We start from the raw sequence: 23142 nt of genomic DNA, 5'->3' as shown, positions 1-23142 counted from the left end.
TCCATGCCTGCCTGCCTGCCTGCCTGCTGCCATGCTCCCCACCATGATGGTCATGGACTCATCCTCTGAAACTGTAAGCAAGCCCACAATTAAATGCTTTCTTCTATAAGTTGCCTTGGTCATGGTGTTGCATCACAGCAGTAGAACTGTAACTAAGGGCTCTTCTTTCTGTTGTCACCAGCTTCCTTGGGCCTTTGTTTCCTCAGGTGTAATTCTTGTCCCATCTGTGCCATGAGATTAGATAAGGAATAAGAGAAGGTGCCCCGTAGATTGAAAGCACTGTGGATAGGTGCGGTGACATCAGACCACTGCAGATCCAGTTTCTCCAGTGGTTCTTCTGACTCGGAGTCTTTCTTTTGGCCAGTCTTCCTGCGTACCTTCTGTGAGCTTGTAAGCTCCTTCCTCAGGTCCTGGAGAGCTTGTGGTCCTCTCCCATTTCTGTCCTGGCAAACTTCTCCCCAGCAGGAGTCTATGCTGGAGGCCTGTTCTCTCTAGTCTTGGTGGTCTCATGGAGTCCTGTCAGTCTCCCAGCTAAGACTTTCATGTTTTCAGGGTGGGCTGTTATGTAGCAGACCTACAGGAGAAAAATGTCCATAATTCTGTTTGCCTGAAGAATCCTTTGTTCTCCAGTTTTGATGGATAACTTTATTCAATGTAGAATTCTTGATTAGTGGTTTTTTTCCCCTGTTGACATTTTTAGTATTTCAACCCACATTTTCTAACTACATGGTTTTTGAGTAGTCCATGTAATTCTTATCCTTGTTTCTTGGTAGGAAAGATGTCCCCCGTCCCCCACCCCCGTTTTTAAAAGCAAGGTTTGCTTTTGATTTTTCTCTGGTTAAATATGCTGTAGTAATTAAATGTGGCAGGGAAAGGCCTACCTGTTGATGTTCTCTGCTCTCTTCTGTTTTTTCCATTTTGGTGCCTGGTGGGTTTTGTTTGCTATTTTATTTAGGTTTTTATTGTTTTTGAGATATCTCTTGCGGGGAGGGGTGCCGACATGTGCTAGCCGCTAGTGTTTTTTCATTTGGGAACTTGTCAGCCATTTGACAAACATTTTCTTCTATTGTTCTCATTATTTATACTTCACAACTCCGTAGTTATCCTGCAAATCTTGGATAGTCTTATCTATTTTTCATTCTTTTCTTTCTCCGTATTTCTGTTTTATTTTCCCCCAAAGTCAGAGTTTCACTGCATAGCCCAGGCTTGCCTTCCACAACTTGTGTTCCCCATGCCTCTGCTTTCAGAATGCAGCTTTATGCCCTGGCGTTTCTGGTTTAAATGCCTCTGTTGACATTGCTTCTAGCTCCGTGATTCTTTGCTCAACAGTTCTAAGTCCGTGAGCCGTTTTGCGGCACTCGTCATTCCTGTCACAGTGTTTTCAGTCTCCGCCATATCTTTTGATCTGAAGTTCCTTCTTTCTGCATACGTTAGCCATCTGTTCCGGTGACGTTCTCTACTTTTTCCTTTAGAGACCGTAAGATGTTAATTATAATTGTTTCATAGCCCTGTCTGTCCAGGTCCACACCCCTCCCTGCTGTGTCTGAGACAGGCTCTAGCATTGCTTTGTCTCCTCCTATTGCTGATGCAATAATAACAAATTGAAAAGACTAGTGAAAACGAGGCAGTTTTGAACATTCCCTTCTGCAGAAAGGGAACTAGCATAGAAAACTGTGAAAGTGCGATGTGATGATGGTTTTTAAAGTCGCACTCCACACAGGAAATCCCTAGCCTCTTTGTAAGCCAGAATTTGTCTCCTCTCCAGATTGCTCATCTTATTCAGGACAAAAATGCCATATCTGATGAATAATTTAGGATTTAAGACTGCCTGTTTTCTGACGGGGGCTCAGTCACATAGCAGACTGGCTGCGACTCTCCTGCTCTGAGAGATCTGAGACAAGCGGGCACCAGCCACCAGCAAGGGCGTGCTTATCTCAAGACTCTGATGAACTCCGAGCACGCCTCATACTGCAAATGGATCATGACACTCTGTATCTCTCCTACAGAAACCATCAGGCATTTAGCCTGTAAAGAGAAAAATGCCATTCAGCTAACACGTCAGCAGGTCCAGCTCAGGATTGGGCACTCCATGCTTTGGGCCCTGGTGAGGACATTGAGTACAGCAGCTGAGCTTTTGAAGTCTGTGAGTGGCTTGAGTCCTTGGGTGACCTCCACAATGTCTCCCAGCCTCTCCCTTCCTGGGAGATGAGTCTGGAGACTGTATTTCTACATCATTTCTACCCCTCAGCTCCCTGCTCTTTGCTTGTGTTTTGAGGGCAGGCCACAGTAAGAGCAGAATGTTCTAGCAGTATTTCAGGATTCCTTTTCTTCTCCCACTACTGGCAGGAGGCATTTTTCTCCATGTTAACTTTGGGAACTGCAGGGCTCCTGGAAGTAAACACGCAAGTGTAGGGTACTGTACAAGACTAGGGAGTTGTGGCTCACTACCTGTCTCTCCTCTTTTGGGGAGGTCGTTTGCTGTGTAACCTGGGCGCTGCAGGGCCCTGCTGCTCTTCCATTTGTTCAGCTCTCGCTGTTAGCTGTGGTGGTGGCTTTGGGCTCCTCGAGTGTCTGACCAGAAGCCTGGCGCTTCCTTCCTTCTCACCAGGTATTTCTTCTCCTGGCTCATGGTGTTCCTCTCTAAGCAGTGGTGGCTCTGTCTGTGCTGTCTCCTTCCACCCCTTCTCTCTGCAGGTCCTGGGAGCTGCCCTTGATCAGATGGTGATCACTTGGCCATGGCCTCTGCTGGGCCAGCAACACCTCCTTGTTGGTCCTGAAGGTCTCAGGTTTCATGGCTGCTTTAAAGGTGTGCCTTCGAATTGTACGGTTCCTTCCTCCTCCCACAGTCTTTCTTCTCTGGCATCCAGGGCAAACTCGCCTTTTCCTCTGTGCACGGTTGTGTGTGTCCTAGGCAGTCTGGCTCTCAGTTCTTCCCATAGCCTCAGTCACACAGTCCTGCCTCCTCTGCATCTCACAGGAGAGCAGACTAACATGTCTTTCCCATTGCCTGATGTTCCCTAGCACTTCAGCCCCTCATCAGCTGGCCACCTGAAGCTGCGGAGGAGCCCTCTCTACTCTTCCTGCTCTCGTACAACCTGTTTCTCACATTGTCCAGCCTGCGCCATTCCAGGCCTCATCTCTGACTGCATCACAGGCAGTCCCTGAGACAGGATGTGCAGTGTTGTAACTTCTGTTTACATGTATTCATTCTTATTTCAACTCACAAACAACTTCTTTGAGCTTTTGATGTGGTGGAATAATAATAGCACATACATATGATTTATAGATGCTTTGCAGTGAGGCTGAGTCCCCAAGTCACTTTGTTGATGGAGTCCAGCAGTTCACAGAGTACAGCCTGCAGAATGCGTGCCTACTTCCTCAGCATTCTCTCTGCTCTCCACCCCCTCCTCCTCACTCCATGTTATCTTCATACCCTTTTCTGTTTCTCTTTGCATCATGAATGATGCATGTTTAGCCACATCATGTCATCATATTTCGGTCATGCTGCTGCTTCCGCTCATTTCCGAGTGTGAATTCCTCCCTGGTTCTCCCTGTGCTCTACAAGCAGATCCCCTTCTCACCCTGTGGACTACTTGTCCATCATTTGTTCCCACGTCTGTTGAGCACCAGCTCTAAACTTGCTGCTCCAGATTCAGCACACGCTGTTGTAGCTCCTCATTCCTGCTCCGACTCTGGGCAGCAGCCTTGCGTGAGGACTCCACTCCAGTGTCACTCTGAGCACCCAAATTCTGCTTTCGTGGATGATAGATCAGAAACCATGTTGTATGTTTAGATTTCATTACCAAATCTGTTTGGTGCAATTTAAATTTACTCTTGTGTCCAGATATTCTATGTAGCATTAATTTTTATTTTATATAAAATTATATAGTTATATATATACACATGTTTATATTTTATATAGAATATATAGTTAGAGTGAGAAAGTAGAAGTGTAATGAGCATCTACATTTTTCCTCAAGTTATTATTTTTGACTGTGGCTATAAATTTTGGCCTAATATGATGATTCAGAAATAAACATTTGAATGATGTATTTGCATCCGCTTGGTTATGTTGGAATACATAGAGCATATAAAATATTATTTGGGGTGGGGCTGAGAGATGGCTCAGCGGTTAAGAGCATTGCCTGCTCTTTCAAAGGTCCTGAGTTCAATTCCCAGCAACCACATGGTGCCTCACAACCATCTGTAATGAGGTCTGGTGCCCTCTTCTGGCCTTCAGGCATACACACAGACAGAATATTGTATATATAATAAATAAGTAAATATAAAAAAATATTATTTGGGGATGAAAGTAACTGTGCTTACCAGTTACGCTACCTATAAGATGTGTATAGTCACAGAATATATGCATTTTAATATGATATCTCTGGCATTTTTTCCATAAACAAATGTTTTTCCGGTTGTGAACTTTAAAATGACTTAGCATGTTTTAAATTTTATTTAGTTTTTGTTCAATATTTTTGTATACAACTCTTTTTTTTTTTTTTTTTTTTTTTTTGGTTTTTCGAGACAGGGTTTCTCTGTGGTTTTGGAGCCTCTCCTGGAACTAGCTCTTGTAGACCAGGCTGGCCTCTAACTCACAGAGATCCGCCTGCCTCTGCCTCCCGAGTGCTGGGATTAAAGGCGTGCACCACCACCAGCCGGCCACAACTCATCCTTTTTAAATGACGTATTTTATAAAGTGAGGCCCTTATGATTGACACTGTTCACATTTTGCATATAAATATGTATTAAAGAATGTGTGTGTGGCTGGGTCACTGAAACTAAATAATGAGGTCATTGAAAGCTTAAACATAGAAGAGGTCAAGATTAAGGAATGATGGGCCAGTGAGATGACTCAGTAGGTAAAGGTGCCCTAGAGACCCCAGCAGGAGGAAAGAACCAATTCCTAAAAGTTGTCCTCTGATCTCTGCTGGCATGCTGTGGCACGTCACATGCTCTCTTTTGTGTTCTCTCTTCTCCTCCCTCCTTTTCTGCCGACATACAAATAAACATACTCTAATAAAACATACTCACAGACTAATAAAAAATACACTTAGTACAGGGACCACATCTACCCTGGTTACTATAGTACTATTGATGCTAGAAATAGAAGATGCTCATCTTTCTAAAGAAAAGGGAGTTGAGTAGTGCTCAAATGATAGAAATATGGTGGTCCCTTGGTGTCATGGGGGGTGACCATGGCTCCTTGTGGATGTGCAAATCCAGTAGTAGAATGGCCTCCTGTTTGCATGGGCCCTGGCACGGCCTCCCAGAGACTTTACCTGTCTCCTTACACTACCTGGTTCAGTGGTCATTATCCTTAGTTGTCTGTAGGATAAGGAGAAAAAAAAAAACATTAACAAAAATAGTTCATACATGTAGGAAATTAGTGACATTCTGAGTGAATGTGTCTTGTTTGACATGGCCCTGTCAAGGACCAGTTCGTCAGCCCTATGAGAGCGGCAAAGGCTTCCCCAGGTTAGGCTCAAAGGGATGTGGGCAGTGTATGCAGAAAGGTCCACCATAGCTTTCTCCCTCAGGATATTTATGGCCTAGAGACTGTGCCTACAAAGACTAGCTAAGTCTGTCTCCTCGTTCTGCTGTATTTGGTAACCCCCACCTCCTTGTTTATCTGTATGTAATAACCCACCTCCTTGTTCAGCTGTATGCAATAACCCTGCCTTCCTGCTCAACTATATAGAATACACACGCTGAGCTTTTGAGGTGCTATGGCTTCTCCATCAGAGAGCCCAGGCTACCCAATCCCAGCTTTTTTGAATGTATGTTCTTTCTTCCTTTTCTCATTGCCCTAGTCAGGCAGGGTTCTAGGATCCAAGCCTTGCAAGAATGGGGCTCACACAAGTTCCAAAACCCAGTCCATACAGCTGACATATCCTCTACTCCCCACCCACCCACGTGTTTTCCGCTGCAGTTGTTTGAGTTGCTGGATGCAGAACTAGAGACTACAGACTGCCAACTGTACCCTCTATCTGTGAATTATTTTTTGCCACTCTGGTCTTAAGTATAAATGAACAGTTAACTGAATATACCTTCTGGAAGTAAATTGAAGAAACACTGTTGACCTCTCTTCCTTCTCTTAGGTATAATATTGAGCCCAGTTTATATTGCCCGTTTTTCTCCCTTGGAGCTTGCATGGAAGGCCTGAACATCTTATTTAACAAACTGTTGGGCATCACCTTGTATGCAGAGCAGCCTGCAAAAGGAGAGGTGTGGTGTGATGATGTCCGGAAACTGGTAAGCCTGCCCCGGCTGTGTCAGTGAATCCCAGCAGTTTCTCCTTTGAGGTAATTGTATTCTGACAGAGCGCCCCAGCTCATTTCTCTTTCATAAAAAGTTCAAGCACCACTTCTGATTTAGACCTTGCATAAAGGACCTAAACGTAGAACAGCCAATTTTGTTCTCCCAAACAAGTGTTCTTAGGAACCGGGTAAACCGCAGATTTTCCTTCACACCCTTCGATACGGTCATGAGCTCTACTTGTAAACAGTTATTCCTGACTATATAATGTCAACACCTGTCCCTTTGTAGTTCCCGCATGCATTGTTCCCCTTCTTGTCAGTCTCTTTCATGGGTTTGCAGTGGTCTTTGCATCAGACATTAATTTTATCCCGTGTCTGATTTATTTGATTTTGGTGACAACTTCAAGCCTGATGTTTCGCCTTTCTCCTATTAAGACCCACTTTACTTGGGGTGTGAATATTTAAAATTTTTTTTTCAGGAGGTTTTGTGACTTTCTTGCCCTCATATTAATTTATCCCATAGGTTTCATGGGGCAGTGACGTTTATCTCTTGCTTGCATGATGGCTATGCTTACTTCACTGTGTGCCCAGTCATGTCAGCTGCCTTGCTGCCCCTTGGCTATGTTTTGGGCTTGGGATAGGTATGAAGCAGTTCAAGCTAGGAGAGCTCTATCTCTGTTGTTACCCACAAAAGACCCCGTCATGTTACTAACTTCCTAGACGGTACAGGTTAGGGAAAAGTCAGCATGTAGTAAAAGGAAAAGCCAGTAACAGGCTAGAGGATAGATGCAGGTGGTGCCTGAGCCTTCTGGGGTAGCATCAGGTCCATGGTGTTCATTGTCATCTCCTGGGTGCTTGCCACACGAGTGGTGAATGAATATACTTGCTTGAAAATTTAGAACAATAAAGTGGAGCTCACTCTCGTAGAATCACTAAGTTCAGAAAAACAGACAGGATGGAGCCGAGTGACTGCATAGGGAACAGAGTTGTGTCCAAACGCTTGTATCAATTGCATAAGATAGGAAAGGAAAAGAATTTGCCACTAACATTGTCAAGCCAGCCTTTCGGGTTGTTTTGAGAACAGCCCTCTGTGCAGAGCTGTGGCTGCTGCAGTTAATGCAGAGGAGGGGCACATGGAACACGGGGCCCCAAGGAGGATGTGTTCTCCTGATCATGGGATTCTCAAGTCAAATGATTCAGAGCTGGGGCAAAATAGGTGAAGAACTTGAACAAGTTGGGATGTAAAATGTAATTAAAATAATCATGGGTGGCTATGAGTATTTAATATACAGGGCCTTGTGTTCTGTTTTGGGAGTTTTGGTGAGATCATTGACCATTGAATTTGAACTTGTATTCTAGGCTGTTGTTCATGAATCTGAAGGGTTGCTGGGGTACATTTACTGTGATTTTTTCCAGCGAGCAAACAAGCCACATCAGGTAAGCCTTCTTTTTACAAGCTGCCTTGTCTAAAAGTGGCCAGCAGTTTATCAGTATGAATGTGAACTTTATATGTCATTTGTATAATATCTGAAGGCACTAAAGCGTTACTAAGTATGTAAATGTGAACTAGGATGGAATTTGACAGTAAAAAGGTCATGAGGAGAACTGCATGGACTCATATGTGCTGTTTGAATCTGGAATATGATATTAACTAAACTAATAATTAGGATTGGTGACTTTTTACAAGCTCTTAATTTTGAAAACCAGCACATAAACACTTTGTATATTCACACCTTTTAATGTTCACTCCAGCCTTCTGAACTAGGCTTTAACACTAAGGGAAACTAAGGCCAATGAAGTTTTGCACTTGCCCAGGACACAGTTCTTAGGTCTTCACCCTAAAATTCTGTCTGGAGCCCCAGCTCTCAGCCCCACTCTGTGACAGACACTTGTCCTACTTAGCACTGTCAACCTGACACAGCCTAGAAGAGTTTCAGTTGAGTAATTGTCTTCTTTACCAGGTTCATCTGTGGACATGTCTGGGCGGGATTGTCTTGAATGCTAATTGGTATAGAAGAGCCCAGCCCTCTGTGGTTGGTCCCATCCCTAGCCAGGTGGTCTTGGGCTGTATAAGAAAGCAGAGTGAGTAAGCTAGCAAGCAGTGTTACTGCATGGTCTTTCTGCTTCAGTTCCTGTCCTGACCTCCCTCAGTGACAAACCTGAAAGTGCAGGCTAAGTGTTTTCCCCCAGCTGCTGGGCCCTTGGAAGCTGTTTTGCTGCCAGTTAGTTCATGGTGTGGGAAGCACACAGCTTGCTTTGCTTCTTTCGTGTGCGCTAGATTTCCCCACAGGCCACCTTTAGCATTTTCATGCAGCTCGTTGGGAAATACCATGACTTTAGGTTACCAATTACAATAATAACAACTAAAAAAACAAACAAAAAAATTGTTTTTTGTCATTTAGTAGTGATCCACAGTTTCCAAAGCGTTTGAACAGAAGTGAGCCTGGGAGGTGGGCTCAGACTGGGATTTGACAGGTAGCAGTCCACATTCTGTAGATCAGGTTTATGGTGGTAGATTGCTTTCCTTGGTGAATTGTTTAGGAATAAACGAGAGGACCAGAGGACAAGTCAACAGTCTCTACGTCCCGTCTTTCCTGCTTTCTTGAGTGGGTGGCAGTTTAAGGATTCCCAGCCCTGGCCTCTGACAATCAGCTGGGTTCAGACCCAAGCGGCAACATATCCAGCTAGTGTGTTTGGATGCAGAATTTGACATTTCAGTTGTCTGTCCCCATGTCCTTGTGAAGGAGTGATAGTATGTCTGCTCCAGACTCTGGCTACCCAGGAGGAAGGATGGCAGACTGAAAGACTTTCTGTTGCTTGCCTGACGCACAGCAGGACCATCAGCGCTTCTTCCCACCCACTGCTAACACTTGTGTGTGGGTCTCAGCTCTTCAGTGCCTGTACCCAGCACTGGACACGTCAGGGCAATGCATGCTTTTGGAGTTGGCTGAGTGAATTCAGTTAGTAGCTTAAAGATTAAGGTTTTAGAAAAAAATAAATATATAGGATAAAAATTGAGTACGTTATAAATCTGAACTCACATATTTCTGTAGAGTTTTATATCTAGGCTTGTTCTTTAGAGTGTCCAACACCTTTGTCTCTGCTTATTTGCCGTCTCAAAGGACTGCCACTTCACCATCCGAGGGGGCAGATTAAAGGAAGATGGAAGCTATCAGCTCCCAGTCGTCGTTCTGATGCTGAATCTTCCTCATTCCTCCAGGGACTCCCCCACCTTATTAACTCCTGGGATGATGGAGAATCTCTTCCATGAGATGGGACATGCCATGCATTCAATGCTTGGACGAACTCGGTACCAGCATGTCACTGGTGAGGAAGGCTTGTTCCGGGAGTCTGTGATGATTTCTAGTGTCTGGCCATTGCTTCCTAAGTCTTTCATCTCAGATGAGTTTCTAGGTCCTTTCCTGCTGCTCTCTCAACGGGAGGAAGACTCAGTTGTCAGTCTTGAACTTTTGCACGTTTATATTCTATGATGTCCCAGGGAACTTACACTTGTGTGTATGTAAGATTAGGGGCGTGTCATCTCAGTCGCTGGCACAGTTACAAGTGAAAATTCCTTTTCATTTATAAAACTTCATGGATTTTGTTACGAAACAAAATAGTTTCTTAAAAGTATGAAGTATCTTTTACCTGTGCTACTACTGTGCAATATTTTAATTATGCTTCATGAACTTTAATGATGCCTGATGACATTGAGGATTTTATTCTTAGCTTTCTTGTCTCTTAAATTTTTTGTTTTATTTTGTTTTAAATTTTTTGGAGACAAAGTCTCTAGTAACCTAGGCAGGGCTTGAACTCACTGTATAACTCAGACTGGACTTGAACTCCTCATCTTCTTGCCTCCACCTCCTAGTTACTGGGAATACAGGTGTGCACTACACACCTGGCTCCACTTCGTCTGTAGTCTCCAGCTCACTACTCTCAATGGTCAGCATTTGGTCACCGAGTGAGGTGTTGGCATCCCTTGCTTATTAACAGATCTGAACACACAGAACGTGGGCAAGGAAAAGATGTTTGAAAAGAGTGTGCGTGGGTTGACTGGAACAATACGGTGTCACCAAGAGGGTCTTAGGGGATTTGTTTCCTTAAGGAACTTTGAATTTAAAATATTGATTTTTCTTTCCAAGGATTGACTTTGTAACAAAGCAGGAAGCAGCTTAAATAAAGCCCTTTGAAAACATGGAGGCTAAAAGCATTTGGTAATGGAATTCATTGAATTAAATACAAATGCCTTAATTGTTGTAAGAGGGTTTAATTTGTATTTCATGTCAAGCTGGTATAGCAGAAGACAAGCTATGTGCAGAGGGTGTGAGCTCTTGCTTTGTAAGATGTTTTGGCAGCTGAGCAAATACTTTGTTTTACTTTTTATATAAAGAAAAAATATAGGATTATAATAAACTTTTCTGCAAATATGTACAAATATATTATAGAAGTAAAATATTGATTCAATAAATTAAAGCTTATCATAGTTCATCAGAAGTACAAATAGAAGTTTAAAAACTGCACATAATATGAAAGACAAATATGTTGATTTAACTCCTATTTTTCTTCTCCCCATTTTAGGGACCAGGTGCCCGACAGACTTTGCGGAAGTTCCATCTATTCTAATGGAGTACTTTTCAAATGACTACCGGGTAGTCAGCCAGTTTGCCAGGCATTATCAGACGGGGCAGGTAGGGACCGGACCACTAATGCAGGCTAATCCTTCCTAATCCAGAAATCCAGAATTGAAAACTGAACACTTACACAGTTACAAGTAGACAGTCACAGACCTGAAATCAGGCAGCAGGTCATAGTCAAAACCCAACACACAAAACAAAATGCCTCTTAAAGTGGTCTCCCTGTATATTTGTAAGGTAACACTTCTCTTCATCAGCGGTTCTGTTAAGAGTTGGGTTCTATTCCTAAACTGTGTTAGCTGTGTATGTGCAAACACCATCAACCTGAAAAAGCTCAGAATCTGAGCTAGCAGGTCTGGTTACAGGCATTGTGGATAAGTGGATCTGCTACTGTGTTGTGCGCTGGGGTGCCATGATTGGCTTTTGTGGTCTCCTGCATAATGTTGAACATTTTTTGCTTCTTTCCTTTGTTTTCTCAGGCACCACCCCTCAAGCTGTCAAATCTTATTCCCAGCACATAGTCATATACAGAAAACTAGGTACCCTTTATCTGCTGCCAAGTCATCTGCTCTTGTTCCCATCTACAAGGAAAGCCCCATGTCCCTACTTTGCCCTGCTGTTTACTGCTTGGACATTCAAGCTTGTCTCACTGCAGAGAGCTTTGCTTCCAGACATTTGTGTCTTTGCTTGAATTGTTTTCTTAGCAACTTTATTATCTGAATGCTATGAAATCTGGAAATTCCTTAATTCAAGTTTGTGTGTGCATGTGTGTGTCTGATGCATTGCAATTTTAAACAACTTCCAAGTTAGCAGGAGAGTCCCCACGAGTATGACTGATGGTGTGTTGCCCCTGAATGACCCACATGTCTTTTTGTCTTGTTTTTGTTGTTGTCCTGTGGTGCTGGGGATCTAGCACACAGCCTTGCTAGCCACGTGATCTGCCATTGAGCAACATCCCTACCCACTGTCCCATGCTCATTGGAAAATACATTCTTGTCCTCTGAGCATTTCCCATCATAGTGTGCCCTGCTTCACATTGCTCTTTGCATCTCTTGGCCCCAGACTTTTTGCTACCCCTGGGGTGGGAGAGAGAGAAAGGAATTAATTGAGTTAGGAGGGAATGAAGGGTGGATCCCACCTTTGTTTTCATCCCCTTCTGACTGTCAGATGTGGATGTGACTTAATTGTCTTTTGAGGGCTTGATTCTATTTTCATCAACTCTTGAAGAGCAGATGTATTTCTAGGTAGCTAATCTGAATGAGTCTTCATTATAATCTAGTATAATTATTAAAATGGCAAAATTAAAGGTGCTGTTGCGGAGAGTTGTTTGGGGATTATGTAGGTGTGGTCAATGGTGTGGCAGCACATACTCCTGCGAACAGTGCGGCCATCCATAGCTGCATGCTGGGGTTTGAGTGTGCTAGGAATTTAGTAATTGCTTTCTTCATGAGGTCTGTGGAGTAGATCCACGTGCTGCGTACCCAGGACAGCAGACAGCAGGGAAAAGCCCGCTCAGACTGCAGGGCTCAGACTGCCTAAGAGTGCAGGGCGTGACTAGAAGAGGATAGTGAATACCTGAGGTCTTGGAGAAGGGTGTAGGAAGGAGGCTCTGCACCAGCTCTCACTAGCCCTGTCTGTTCTGTTAAGGGCAGGCTAAGGATGTGACGCCTCAGCCAGGAAGTTCCGACTGAGTTTATGCTTCATGCCAGTCTCTACGTCCCACAGTTACAGGTAAAAGTCAGGCAGTATCCAAGCCTCTTGCCTTCAGTTCCTGAGGCCAAGACAAGATGAGCCGTTTTGGCTAGAAAGAACCCCCCCCCCCCCAAGGCCTGAAAGTCCTCACAAGAGCTTGTGGAAGACTTGGGGGTACAGGTAGCAGGAATGGGGGAAAAGGCCTGTGGTGAAGGACTCAGGTAAGCAGGAATAACCTAATGAGGGAGGAAGTGAGGAAAGTCTTCACGGGGGGGGGGGGGGGGAGGCGGGATGACATCAACAAATGATTACTTTTCAGGAGTGTCCCTGGCATCAAGAAGTGACAGGTGGGGATGACTGGTCTGGAGTCTAAGGGAACAGTTGACTACGTGAACTGTACAGAGTTCTGAGAAGCAGGCTGGGAGCATTGCATATCTGAGGGCATTTTGTATGAGCAGGCCCAGCTCATCTTTCCTCCCTCTGGCCTGCCTGCGCTTGTCTGGAAGCTGCTCCTGTGTATACACTCTTCTTCTCTACACATGCCCTGCGTAGTGTACACTGGACTTTGCTGCTCCCATTCCTGGGCGCCTACTGCTCCTGGCCACTGACTTACACACAGCTCCGCCCCACTTGCTGGCTTCCCCAGATGCTACCTTTAAACTGTGGCCTCAATCAGCCCTTAGCTGTGAGGGCTGGAAGGTCTCTAGGTGGGTGATAAGGGTGATCCTGACCACTGTTTTCCAGCTTAGGGATGACAGTGTGGGGTGGGGCAGTCTTGTGGGATTTCCTAGAAGGACAAGGCCCCAGAGGCCTGGAAAGCCTCACGAGTAGAGAACTTAAGATAGCAGGGATGGCCAGAGAATAGGGCCGAAGGGGGAGAGAAGACTAGTCAGGGAAACTCCTTTAAATAGTGAAGTCAAAGGTGGACATTCCATGTCAGAGGACTCCATACAGCTGAAGTTTAAAGAGAAGTTGCCAGGTTCTTATTTGGATGTATTAGTGTGTGACATTGTTGTCTGGAAGGCGTTAACAATACAAACTTAAAATCTAGAAGTTAAAAGGGCCCTTCCAGTGTGTGGGACCAATGGCAAAGTGATGTCTGGAGGAAGGGAAATTAGTCACCAGAGGAGGGAAAACAGAAGGTGCAAGCCAGTGACGCAGGACTGAGAACAAAGGTCCCCAGGTAGCTCAGAAGGACATGAAATTTTCAGAGTCACGGTGGTTTTGTGGTTTTGTTTTTTGTTGCTTTTCTTGGCATGTGTGTGCGTGTGTGAAATCTTTGGTCCAAATTCATCAATGGCACTAATGTCAATTTCAAACAAACAGAGGAATGGAGAGGGCCCAGAGCCACTGCACAGCAGGTGGGGGAATATTCAACAAAGGGAGGGGGTCCCTCAGGAAGAAGAGTCCTTTCAGAAGCTAAGCATGGGGTAATTCCAGCATTTAGGAGGGAGAGTCACGGGTATTGGGAGTTCAAGACAAGCCTAGAGACCCTATCTCAGAAAAAAGAAAAAGCCCCTTGAAGAAGATAGATGCAAAAAAACAGCAGTAGGCCTCGAATGCACTCCAAGGTAGACACGCTTCAGGGAAGTATTAACCTGCTTTGGATTAATTTCACACTCAGACTCAGAAGTCATGTCCAGTGCCCTTCAGGACTTGCCGACACAGTCTAAGGAATTTAAAGTAATTTTGTGATTTCATGGAGAATACAAAGCATGCCCACAGGCAAGAGACATATAAATCAATGCTCTTAGATCCTCAGAGGGCTCGCCTCTTCTTGTTCTAACTAAGACGCCCTGTGGCTGATCCCCACCTCCTTTTATTTTAAGGGCAGTTCTAGCCTTAAGAATACGGAGTTAATTACTAAATCCAACTCTGTATAAATAAATGACAGATGAGCTCAGGACAGTGTCTTCATGTCTAATTTCCTGTCCAGTTTCTTTCAGGGAAGGATCTAGCCTCCTTCTACGAGGCATATTCTAGAAAGTTTGCAGAGTCCACGATAATCTTTCAGGAATTCACAAACATTGACTAGATGGGAGTGCAGCCAGTGAATTCCTTAAGCTGGAAGAATTAGACATTGGCTTTTGTGATTGATAGGTGCTGTGCACAGATCAGGTGACAAACACTGGAGGCGTTCATTTGACAGAGTCCCCACAAATTCATCACCTCTTGGATCACGTTTGGGGACCTGTGGCACGGAATGTCCCTCTCCTCTATGCTTATTGGTTCCAGCCTTTGGTTTTTTACATATACTGTGTGAAGTATAGATCACCTATAGGCAGCCCATGCTTCTGGGGGCTTGCTCTTTATCCTCAGTAAACCTTTCTAATAGGTAACATCCTTTTCCTCTGAAGCGGCTGTCCTTTGTTGTTTACCCAACTGTATTTAATGGCTGATGTGTCTCCCTACCCCCAAATCCATCATAAAATCACAAGCAGTCTTCATAATTACGGGGTTCTTAGACTCGTGAAGATAGTCTTAGCTTCTACACCCAATATTAAAAATATTAAGCATTTCTGGACTTGATTCCTGACCTCTGACCTGCTCCCAAAACACCTCCCTAGGAAGTGAGATGTGCCCAGAGTTTTCCTTTCTTTCTCTACCAATTCCTAAATGGCAGGATCACTTTGTACCATCTTAGGGATTGTAATCTTTTCATATCAGGCTTTAGGTAAAATTTTTAAATTGAGCCCAAGGGTAGTGGTTAGGGTTAGGGTTTCCTTTGTTCCAAGATTCTTTCCCCATCCCACTTTTTCAGAGTAGATTTTTTTTTTTAAGCCAGGACTCTGACTGAATTGAAGTAGCCAAGTTCCTAGGTAGACCAGATAGCTGCTGTACACTCTGTGTGCAACAGTAATCCCCCATTTCCAAGTTTTTAGTTTGTAGATTATATTATCATTGACATTCAAACTGCCTTGCTCGGAGCAGGGCGGTTTTCCTTCCTCCAGTGACCTGTCACCTAAGGGACAGTCAATGCACTGTGCTCTGTCTTACCTGTAAGTCGTCCTGGTAGGATTTCTACTCACTCTGCTGCTCCAGCTTTATAATAAACTCAGTGCCATATGACCAGTTCGCCTCAATTTGTTCCTCAAAAATTTTGTCTGTTCCTTGGCCCTTGTGTGTTTTCTAGAGATTGTGGAATCAAGTTAGTTTTTTTAAGTATAAGAATTCAGTATTTGTATGTCTGCACCAGCATATTTGTGTATATGATGTATCTGTGCCATATACTAGTGCCAGGATTGAGTCTTCAAATTCATGACTATGGCATAGCTTTTCACTTATCAGGTCTCTTAGGAGTATTGGAATAAAGTTTTAGTGTTTTCTTCCTAAGGCCTTAGCCAACTCTTGCCAGACTTAGTTCTAAAATCTTCAGCTTTCATACTGCTATAAATATCTTCAGCAACCTGGTTCTAATAACCTGCCTGTTGACTTTGAAAGGCCTCTGTGGTAGTTTGAATGTAACTGGTCCCCATAATCTCATAGGGAGTGACACTTTTAGGAGGTGTGGCTTTGTTGGAGTGGGTATGGCCTTATTGGAGGAAGTGTGTAACTGTTGGGGGCGGGTTTTGAGATTTCCTATGCTCAAGATACTGTAGCCTAGTGTATCAGTCAACTTTCTGTTGCCTGCAAGATGGAGAACTCTCAGCTACTACTCCAGCACCACGTCTGGCTGCATACCACCATGCTCCCCACCATGGTGATGATGGACTAAATCTCTAAAACTAGCCACCCTCATTAAATGTTTTCTTTTAAGAGTTGCATGGTCATGGTGTCTCTTCACAGCAGTAAAAACCCTAACTAAGCAGCCTCTTCATCAGTTACTTCTACTGAGACTGTGTTTTGTTTTCTTTCTAATCCACATATCTCTTGTTTCTTTTTCTTGCCTCATTCCATTTTTTGAGTAGAAGCTGTATATGAATATACTTGCCTTGATCCTGATTGATGTTTTTGTTTGCTTGTTTTTGTTCATCCTGGTTTTTAAAGGACTGTCCCTACTGTTTTATCATGAAGGAAGGCACTTATTATTGGTTTGGTAGAGATCCAGGAAAAGTAAATTCCTTCCTATTTTTAGCTTACAGAGTTTTGCTTTTTATTATTATTTTTTTAAACCATTAATTATTGCCATATTCTACCAGATTTTTCCCCCACATGTCTTGCGGAATTCAATAGTGATTATAAAGTGTTAAGAACTAGCAGTAAGGCCCTTTTAAATTCTAGTATTAAACAGCTTTGGTATTGAATTTCTATTTTTTTTTAACACAGAACTGACTTGCTTGTATTTTTTGAGTAGAGGAGATTTGGGTTTATGAGAGAGATCAGCTAATGACTTTTGTTTCTTTGGTATTGAGTATAGGCCAGTATCTAAAATGAGCTGGTGTGTTAGTGTGTGTTCCTTCTTCTGTTCTCTATGTGTGTGCATGCATGGGCCTGTGTGTGTGTGTGTGTTCAATAAAGCTATAATCATCTGTTTCATAAGGCTTTGTCAAAGTTCATCTCTAAAGCCATTTATGATTTACTTTCTCTGTGGAAAGATTTTTAGAATGTGGTTCTTTAGTAGTCATTGAGCTCCTTGGATGGACTTTCTTCTTAGTAAGCTTGCTAAGTTGTAATTTTCTAGAAATTTAACCCAAGTTCTTAAGTTTATTGGCATAGTTATTTATAGTATTCTTTTATCTTTCATTTTCAGCTTCATCTGTAATTATATTCCTTTCCACATACTTAGTATTGTTTTTCTCCTTTTTTTTCTTTATTGATCTTGGCAGGTGTTTGTCCATCTTATTAATATTTTCAAAGAGGAAATGCTGAGTCTTTTCTGTTTGGTTTGAGTTCACTGATTACTTTTTTTTTTTTTAATATAATCTCATTACGTAGACTTCATTAGCCTTTGCACTCACTTTGTAGACCAGGCTGGCCTTGAACTCATTGAGGTCAACCTGCCCCTTCCTCCCAAGTGCTGGAATTAAAGGCATGTGCCTCAGCTTCCCTGATTTGTTAAGATGGCATTTAGTCATTTAGACTTATATAATTTACACATTTACACTGCATGCTTTCTGCTTAAAATTTCATAATGTGGAACAGGGTCAAGGTCTAAGATGCCCCAGATGTCATCATTTCTCTGCTTTCTACTTTCTCTAGGCTCCATAAAATTGAATAATTATCATTCTATGATTCATATTTAGACTAAAGTCTTCAATGGTGCCCAGTAAACAGAGTGCATTCATGACATGCAAGGGAAGTTGGGTAATTCTACAGTGTTTTCCTTTGGTCTGTAACTGTGTCTGACTGAGTGAGTGCTGGGAGTCGGTGCTAGCAAAGCTCTGTACTTCAGTACGATAGTGGGTGCCCTGTACTGCTGGAGACCTGTGAGGACCCTTTCACCCAGGCAACAGACTGGGCCTCAGAGATGGGGTTACAGAAATGTAAATTGAAGCCACTGGACATATGAGTGTTTATGGCATGGATAAGTTAATGAAATACTAGAACAGGACCCTCTGTTGGATGCCTGACAGAACCATGGGCATTTGGGCGGGGTAATGAACCACCAGCCGAGATGTATAACTCCTAAGTTTATAGTCAGCTTTAGTGTTTTTTTCTTTTATCATTGAGTCATTGAAAGCTGGTCTCAAATTTTCAGAAAGAAGCATAAACACTTTTGTTTTAAAATAAAAAACAATGATAATCATAGAAAAATCCAAATTGAATGACCATAATAAACGAAATGACTGTAGTTATTGGCAAGCTATTTTTAATTGTTGAAATAACATGTGCACCATGTTCCCATTTATCAATGGCAAAAAGTGGAATGGGGGAATCTCTGTCTATCTCTCTCTCTCTCTCTCTCTCTCTCTCTCTCTCTCTCTCTCTCTCTATCTCTCTCTCTCTCTCTATCTCTCTACTTTTGTATATTTCAAAGCTGAACCTTGGATTTGAAATTTACTAGCACAGTGCTGCAAGCAGCACTGTTCATGGCGTTTCCAGCATGAGACAGTCACCTGGGCACTGAAGGTGTGGTTTGACTCAGCTCCGCATGGGCTGGCAGGAGGAGCCTTGGACATCTGTGGTATGGCAAGGGGCAAGGCACAGTCCTTTCCTCAGTGCACCTGGGTGCCCTTTGCTGATCTCCCTCAACCAGCATGGTTAGAAATGGGCTCCCAGGGAAGTTACCAGAACATTTGGAAGTCCATGCCAGTTTGGGGGAGGCCAGTGCCAAGGTGGACCTAGAGAGGCTGAAAGGAAAAGAACATGGGTTCACACACAGGATACAGTAGTATGCAGGTTAGCAGGGCGTCATCCTTGTGTGCATGCCTTTGTTTCTTTAAGGAGTTTTATGTTTAGAGTATTTTCTTTTCTTAGTTAGAAGTGTGCATGTAATTGCTTTAATCATTTCCAAATAAGTGCTTTGAATCACTCGAATTTTCAGACTATGGATAGGACTGAGGACAAGAGACCCAAGTACTCTTGGGGAAGAGGCATACCCTGCAGCAAGGATGGCAGGGAATCTGCAGCAGGGGGCTTGACTGATCTGCTGGTGAGCTGGACCTGCTTCCACCACAGAGGGGTGGCCAGACAGGATCCCTGAAAGTCAGTGGGCCCCAGGCCAAGGCCAGGGCCAGGGATAGAGCTCCCTGGATTCCATCCATTGAGTAGATGAAAGGTTAGGTTATACACCTAACCCACTTACATTTTTTTTAAATAAGGCTTTGAGAATTATGCATGCATGCAGTGCATTTTGATCATATATTCACATGTACCCTCCTCTCCCAACTCCTCCAGGTCTAACCCGCTTTTCCAGATGACACATGTAAGGACCTTTAGAGATAAGGGTATTCAGCGTACTGTTTGTGGAACATTTAGAACTGAAACTTTTATTACATTTCTTAGATTTGGTGTGCACGTGTGTACATACTTGCGCAGAGGTCAGAGGGCAACCTGTAAGAGTGAGTTCTCCTTCCATTGTGGTTCACAGGGTCATCAGATTTGGCAGCAGGAGCTTTTATCTGCATAGCCATCTTGGCCCCTAGGATTTAACTTTTTACTAATTTTGTCTTTTCTTTTGGTTTCCCAATAGAAGTAGAAAATACACTCTTTATCTCAGATAAAATATGTGCCAAGTAGAAATTTATAGTTGTTGATCTGGAATGTTGGAATTACATGTTTTGAAGATCAGAATTTTCTGTGTGGTTTGAAATGAAAATGCTTTAAATACTGCAGACCTTTTAGTTTTAAAACAAACTTTGTGAGTTCTGGCCAAATGCTCTTTAGTGAAGCATGTTCCCATGTCCACATGTTCATGAAGTACTGTGTACTTTAGGAGATGGTCAAGTTTTGCTCTCAGACCAGTTTGTCTGACGTGATGAGTGTCAGCCTTCATGCCTTGCTGGAGCTTCCAGGAACGGCCTGGTGTACTCATGGAGCTACTGGAGCTCGGCTTTCTAGTCTGCTGGGTTGCTTAGAGCTAAATTTATTGTGAAAAGTGTAGGAATTGGGAGAAACATCTTTTTATATGCCACCTTCAATTCTGGCCTCATTTGATTTTCCTACTGACATTTTCCCTACTTTCACGTTGCTATCCATTAATTATGCTAATCGTGTATTTGAGTGCACACTGTAATCCCTGTGTTTTGTATTGCTACTACTAACACTTCTGGGGAGAATTTGTTGGGGTATTAATTTAAAAAATGAAAAACTTTGTATGGGAATGGCCTTGTCATTGGGTAGCAGGATGCTTTGATTGTAGGGTTGGATTTTGAAATGGCACAGCTACCACCCTCTCCACATCTTCACCTTCATGTGATGCAGTTAGCAGGATTATGTTTTATCTGATATTTTAAAGAAAAGTACAGTTATTTAGAAAACCCAACAAGGCAAACTTTCTTCAGAGGGTCCAACTGCAGTGGAGTTTTACAGTAGGAGAGAGATTCTGGTCAGATCACCTCCAAATACAGAAGGACTTGGGCTTGTATAGGGCAGAGGGCTAGGGCAGGGTGTGATCTCCTCTGCCTGTGTCTCCCTGTGATCTCTGTCCTGTCTTTCTGTGTGATCTCCGTGTGATCTCTGTCCTGTCTCTCCATGTGATCTCCTCTGCCTGTGTCTCCATGTGATCTCTGTCTTATCTCTCCATGTGATCTCCCCTGCCTGTGTCTCCATGTGATCTCTGTCTTATCTCTCCATGTGATCTCCCCTGCCTGTGTCTCCATGTGATCTCTGTCTTATCTCTCCATGTGATCTCCCCTGCCTGTGTCTCCATGTGATCTCCCCTGCCTGTGTCTCCATGTGATCTCCCCTGCCTGTGTCTCCACGTGATCTCCCCTGCCTGTGTCTCCACGTGATCTCCCCTGCCTGTCTCTCCATGTGATCTCCCCTGCCTGTGTCTCCATGTGATCTCTTCTGCACACATCCCCACCATCTTTCACTGTCTACACGGAAGCTCTCACTATTAGGACCATCTATTCTTGGACTGCTAATTTCTAAAAGTGTGGTCCAAATTAATTTTCTGTCTTTATAAAACACCCAGCCTCAGAGACCTTTTTGTAGCAACAGAAAACAGTAACATGTTGACTAAGCAGGATTCTTCTAAAAGTGGACAATGCCTAAATTAACATGGAAACTTAAATTTAGACAGAACTTGAGCTGAGAGAACCCTTGTTGTCTTCCCCTCACTAACCACAGTAGCACCTTCTACTAGCAGTTTGTTGGATGAATGGATGAGGCATCCTTCTATTTTTAGCATCTGATCATTTTCTTTTCTTTGAATTGGAAGTCTTCTCCATCTAAGGCTCACTCATGTACTGCACAGTGGCTGGGCATCATGCGAAGGTGCAGAGGTCTACAGATGAGCCGAAGGGATGAAGTTTGTATGTGAGTGTCGGTGGGACTAGTACAGCTGAGTACTTTAAGGCCAGGTGCTGTGTTCTACAGGAAATGACATTAAGTGGCATGCTTGATCCTGAACCCAAGGAAGCTGAAATAATAAAACTGTCTGTTTGGCTCTCAATAGTGTTTTTTGTTTTTTTGTTTTTTGTTTTTTTAATATTAAGATGGGCTAGAGTGTAAGTTCCCAGAGACCCGAGATTTCTGTCTGTTTTTCTTGACCCAAAACTGTACTGTCAAGGAAGGACAGGCTGTCAGCAGACACTTGTTCAATGAACTATCTCTTGGCGAAAGCCCGAGTCGGGTGTGGTACTGAGCACACTGTCTTGTTACACATGCTGAGGCATTGCCGGCGTCTCCATGCATGCCTTTAATAGTTCAGACATGCTGATCCTTTCTCAGATTTTGCCACCTTCCTGTCAGGAATGCCTTTTTGATGAAACATTGACCCGTTGGGTGTGTCCCACCCTCCAACCACGTAGTAAGCTCCGTGGGTTCCCTGCTGTGACTGCAGGAAGAGGCAGCTAACACATTCCAGCTCTTCTTGAGCCACAGGACCTTATAGTATCTGAGTCTAAGGATGCAGACCAGCCCACTAAATTGACTGCTACAGCAGGCATGAGAGGCCAAATGACATTCTAGCTGAGAGGAAAGCACGGGGTGTGTGTGTGTGTGTGTGTCAGTGTCACAGGCCACTTTTTTTTTCGAAGATTTATTTATTATGTATACAATGTTCAGCCTCCATGTATGCCCGCACACCAGAAGAGGGCGCCAGATATCATTACAGATGGTTGTGAGCCACCCTGTGGTTGCTGGGAATTGAACTCAGGACGTCTGGAAGAAACAGCCACCAGGCCAGTTTTTATTGACCCCTACCAGTAATCATGAAACCACAGGGAGCAGCAGTAAACCACAGTAGCTGCCTCTTCCTTGGCACCTGTTGTGCTAAAGCTGACATACTCAGTCTTTGAAAATCATTGCTTGTTTCTTGTAGCATCTAACCTGTCTGGTTTGGTTTATTCTAGGTGTGCGTGTGTGCATTCCTGATGTGAAGCTATGATAAAAGGGATAATTTCCCTGACTTCATTCTCAGCAAGTTCATTATTTGTATATAGAAAATCTGCTGTCACCACACACACACACAAACACACACAACAGTGTGTTCTCGTGACCTCTCCTCCTACTTGCTGTATACATGTAATTCCCTCTCTTCCTCTGGTTTATGCATGTGTCTCTGTGTGTGCAGGTGCACATGTATGTGTGTGCATATGTGTGTGGAGGACAGAAGTTGTTGAATGGTGTGTCCCATTGTTCTCCTCCTTATTTTTAAGATAGAGTCTTCACTGAACTCACTGATTGGCTAACCTGGGATTATATGTGTGTGGTGCCAAACCCAGTTTTTTGCGTGAATGCTGGAGGTATGAAGGGACCGCAGGCTTTCTTGTCTGTGAGGCAGAACAGTTTACCCACTCAGACATGTACCCAGTGTACCCAGTAGCAAAGCTGCCAGTTCTTATGTATTGATTTTGTATCCTGCTACATGGCTGAAAGTGTTCATCAAGTCTAAGAGTTTCCTGATGGAGTCTTGAGGGTCTTTTAAGGATAGGATCAAGTCATTTGCAAATAGGGATGATTTGACCCCTTCCCTTCCTGTTTTCTTCCTCTTGTCATACATT

The 23142-nt window shown here is 43.5% G+C and overlaps 1 protein-coding gene across 1 annotated transcript in view; it reads left to right on the top strand.

The window, feature by feature from the left end:
- The window catches only part of Mipep (mitochondrial intermediate peptidase), a 121711-nt gene that overhangs the window by 35288 nt on the left and 63281 nt on the right, over positions 1–23142 (top strand). Inside the window, exons 11-14 of the mRNA XM_057786191.1 lie at positions 6105–6258; positions 7623–7700; positions 9386–9590; positions 10845–10954. Coding sequence (XP_057642174.1) covers positions 6105–6258; positions 7623–7700; positions 9386–9590; positions 10845–10954 — 547 coding nt within the window. The remainder of the gene's footprint in view (positions 1–6104; positions 6259–7622; positions 7701–9385; positions 9591–10844; positions 10955–23142) is intronic.

Source organism: Chionomys nivalis, chromosome 12 (assembly GCF_950005125.1).
Source record: "Chionomys nivalis chromosome 12, mChiNiv1.1, whole genome shotgun sequence".
Lineage (NCBI taxonomy): Eukaryota > Metazoa > Chordata > Mammalia > Rodentia > Cricetidae > Chionomys > Chionomys nivalis.
This window is presented reverse-complemented; position numbering and strand designations above follow the sequence as displayed.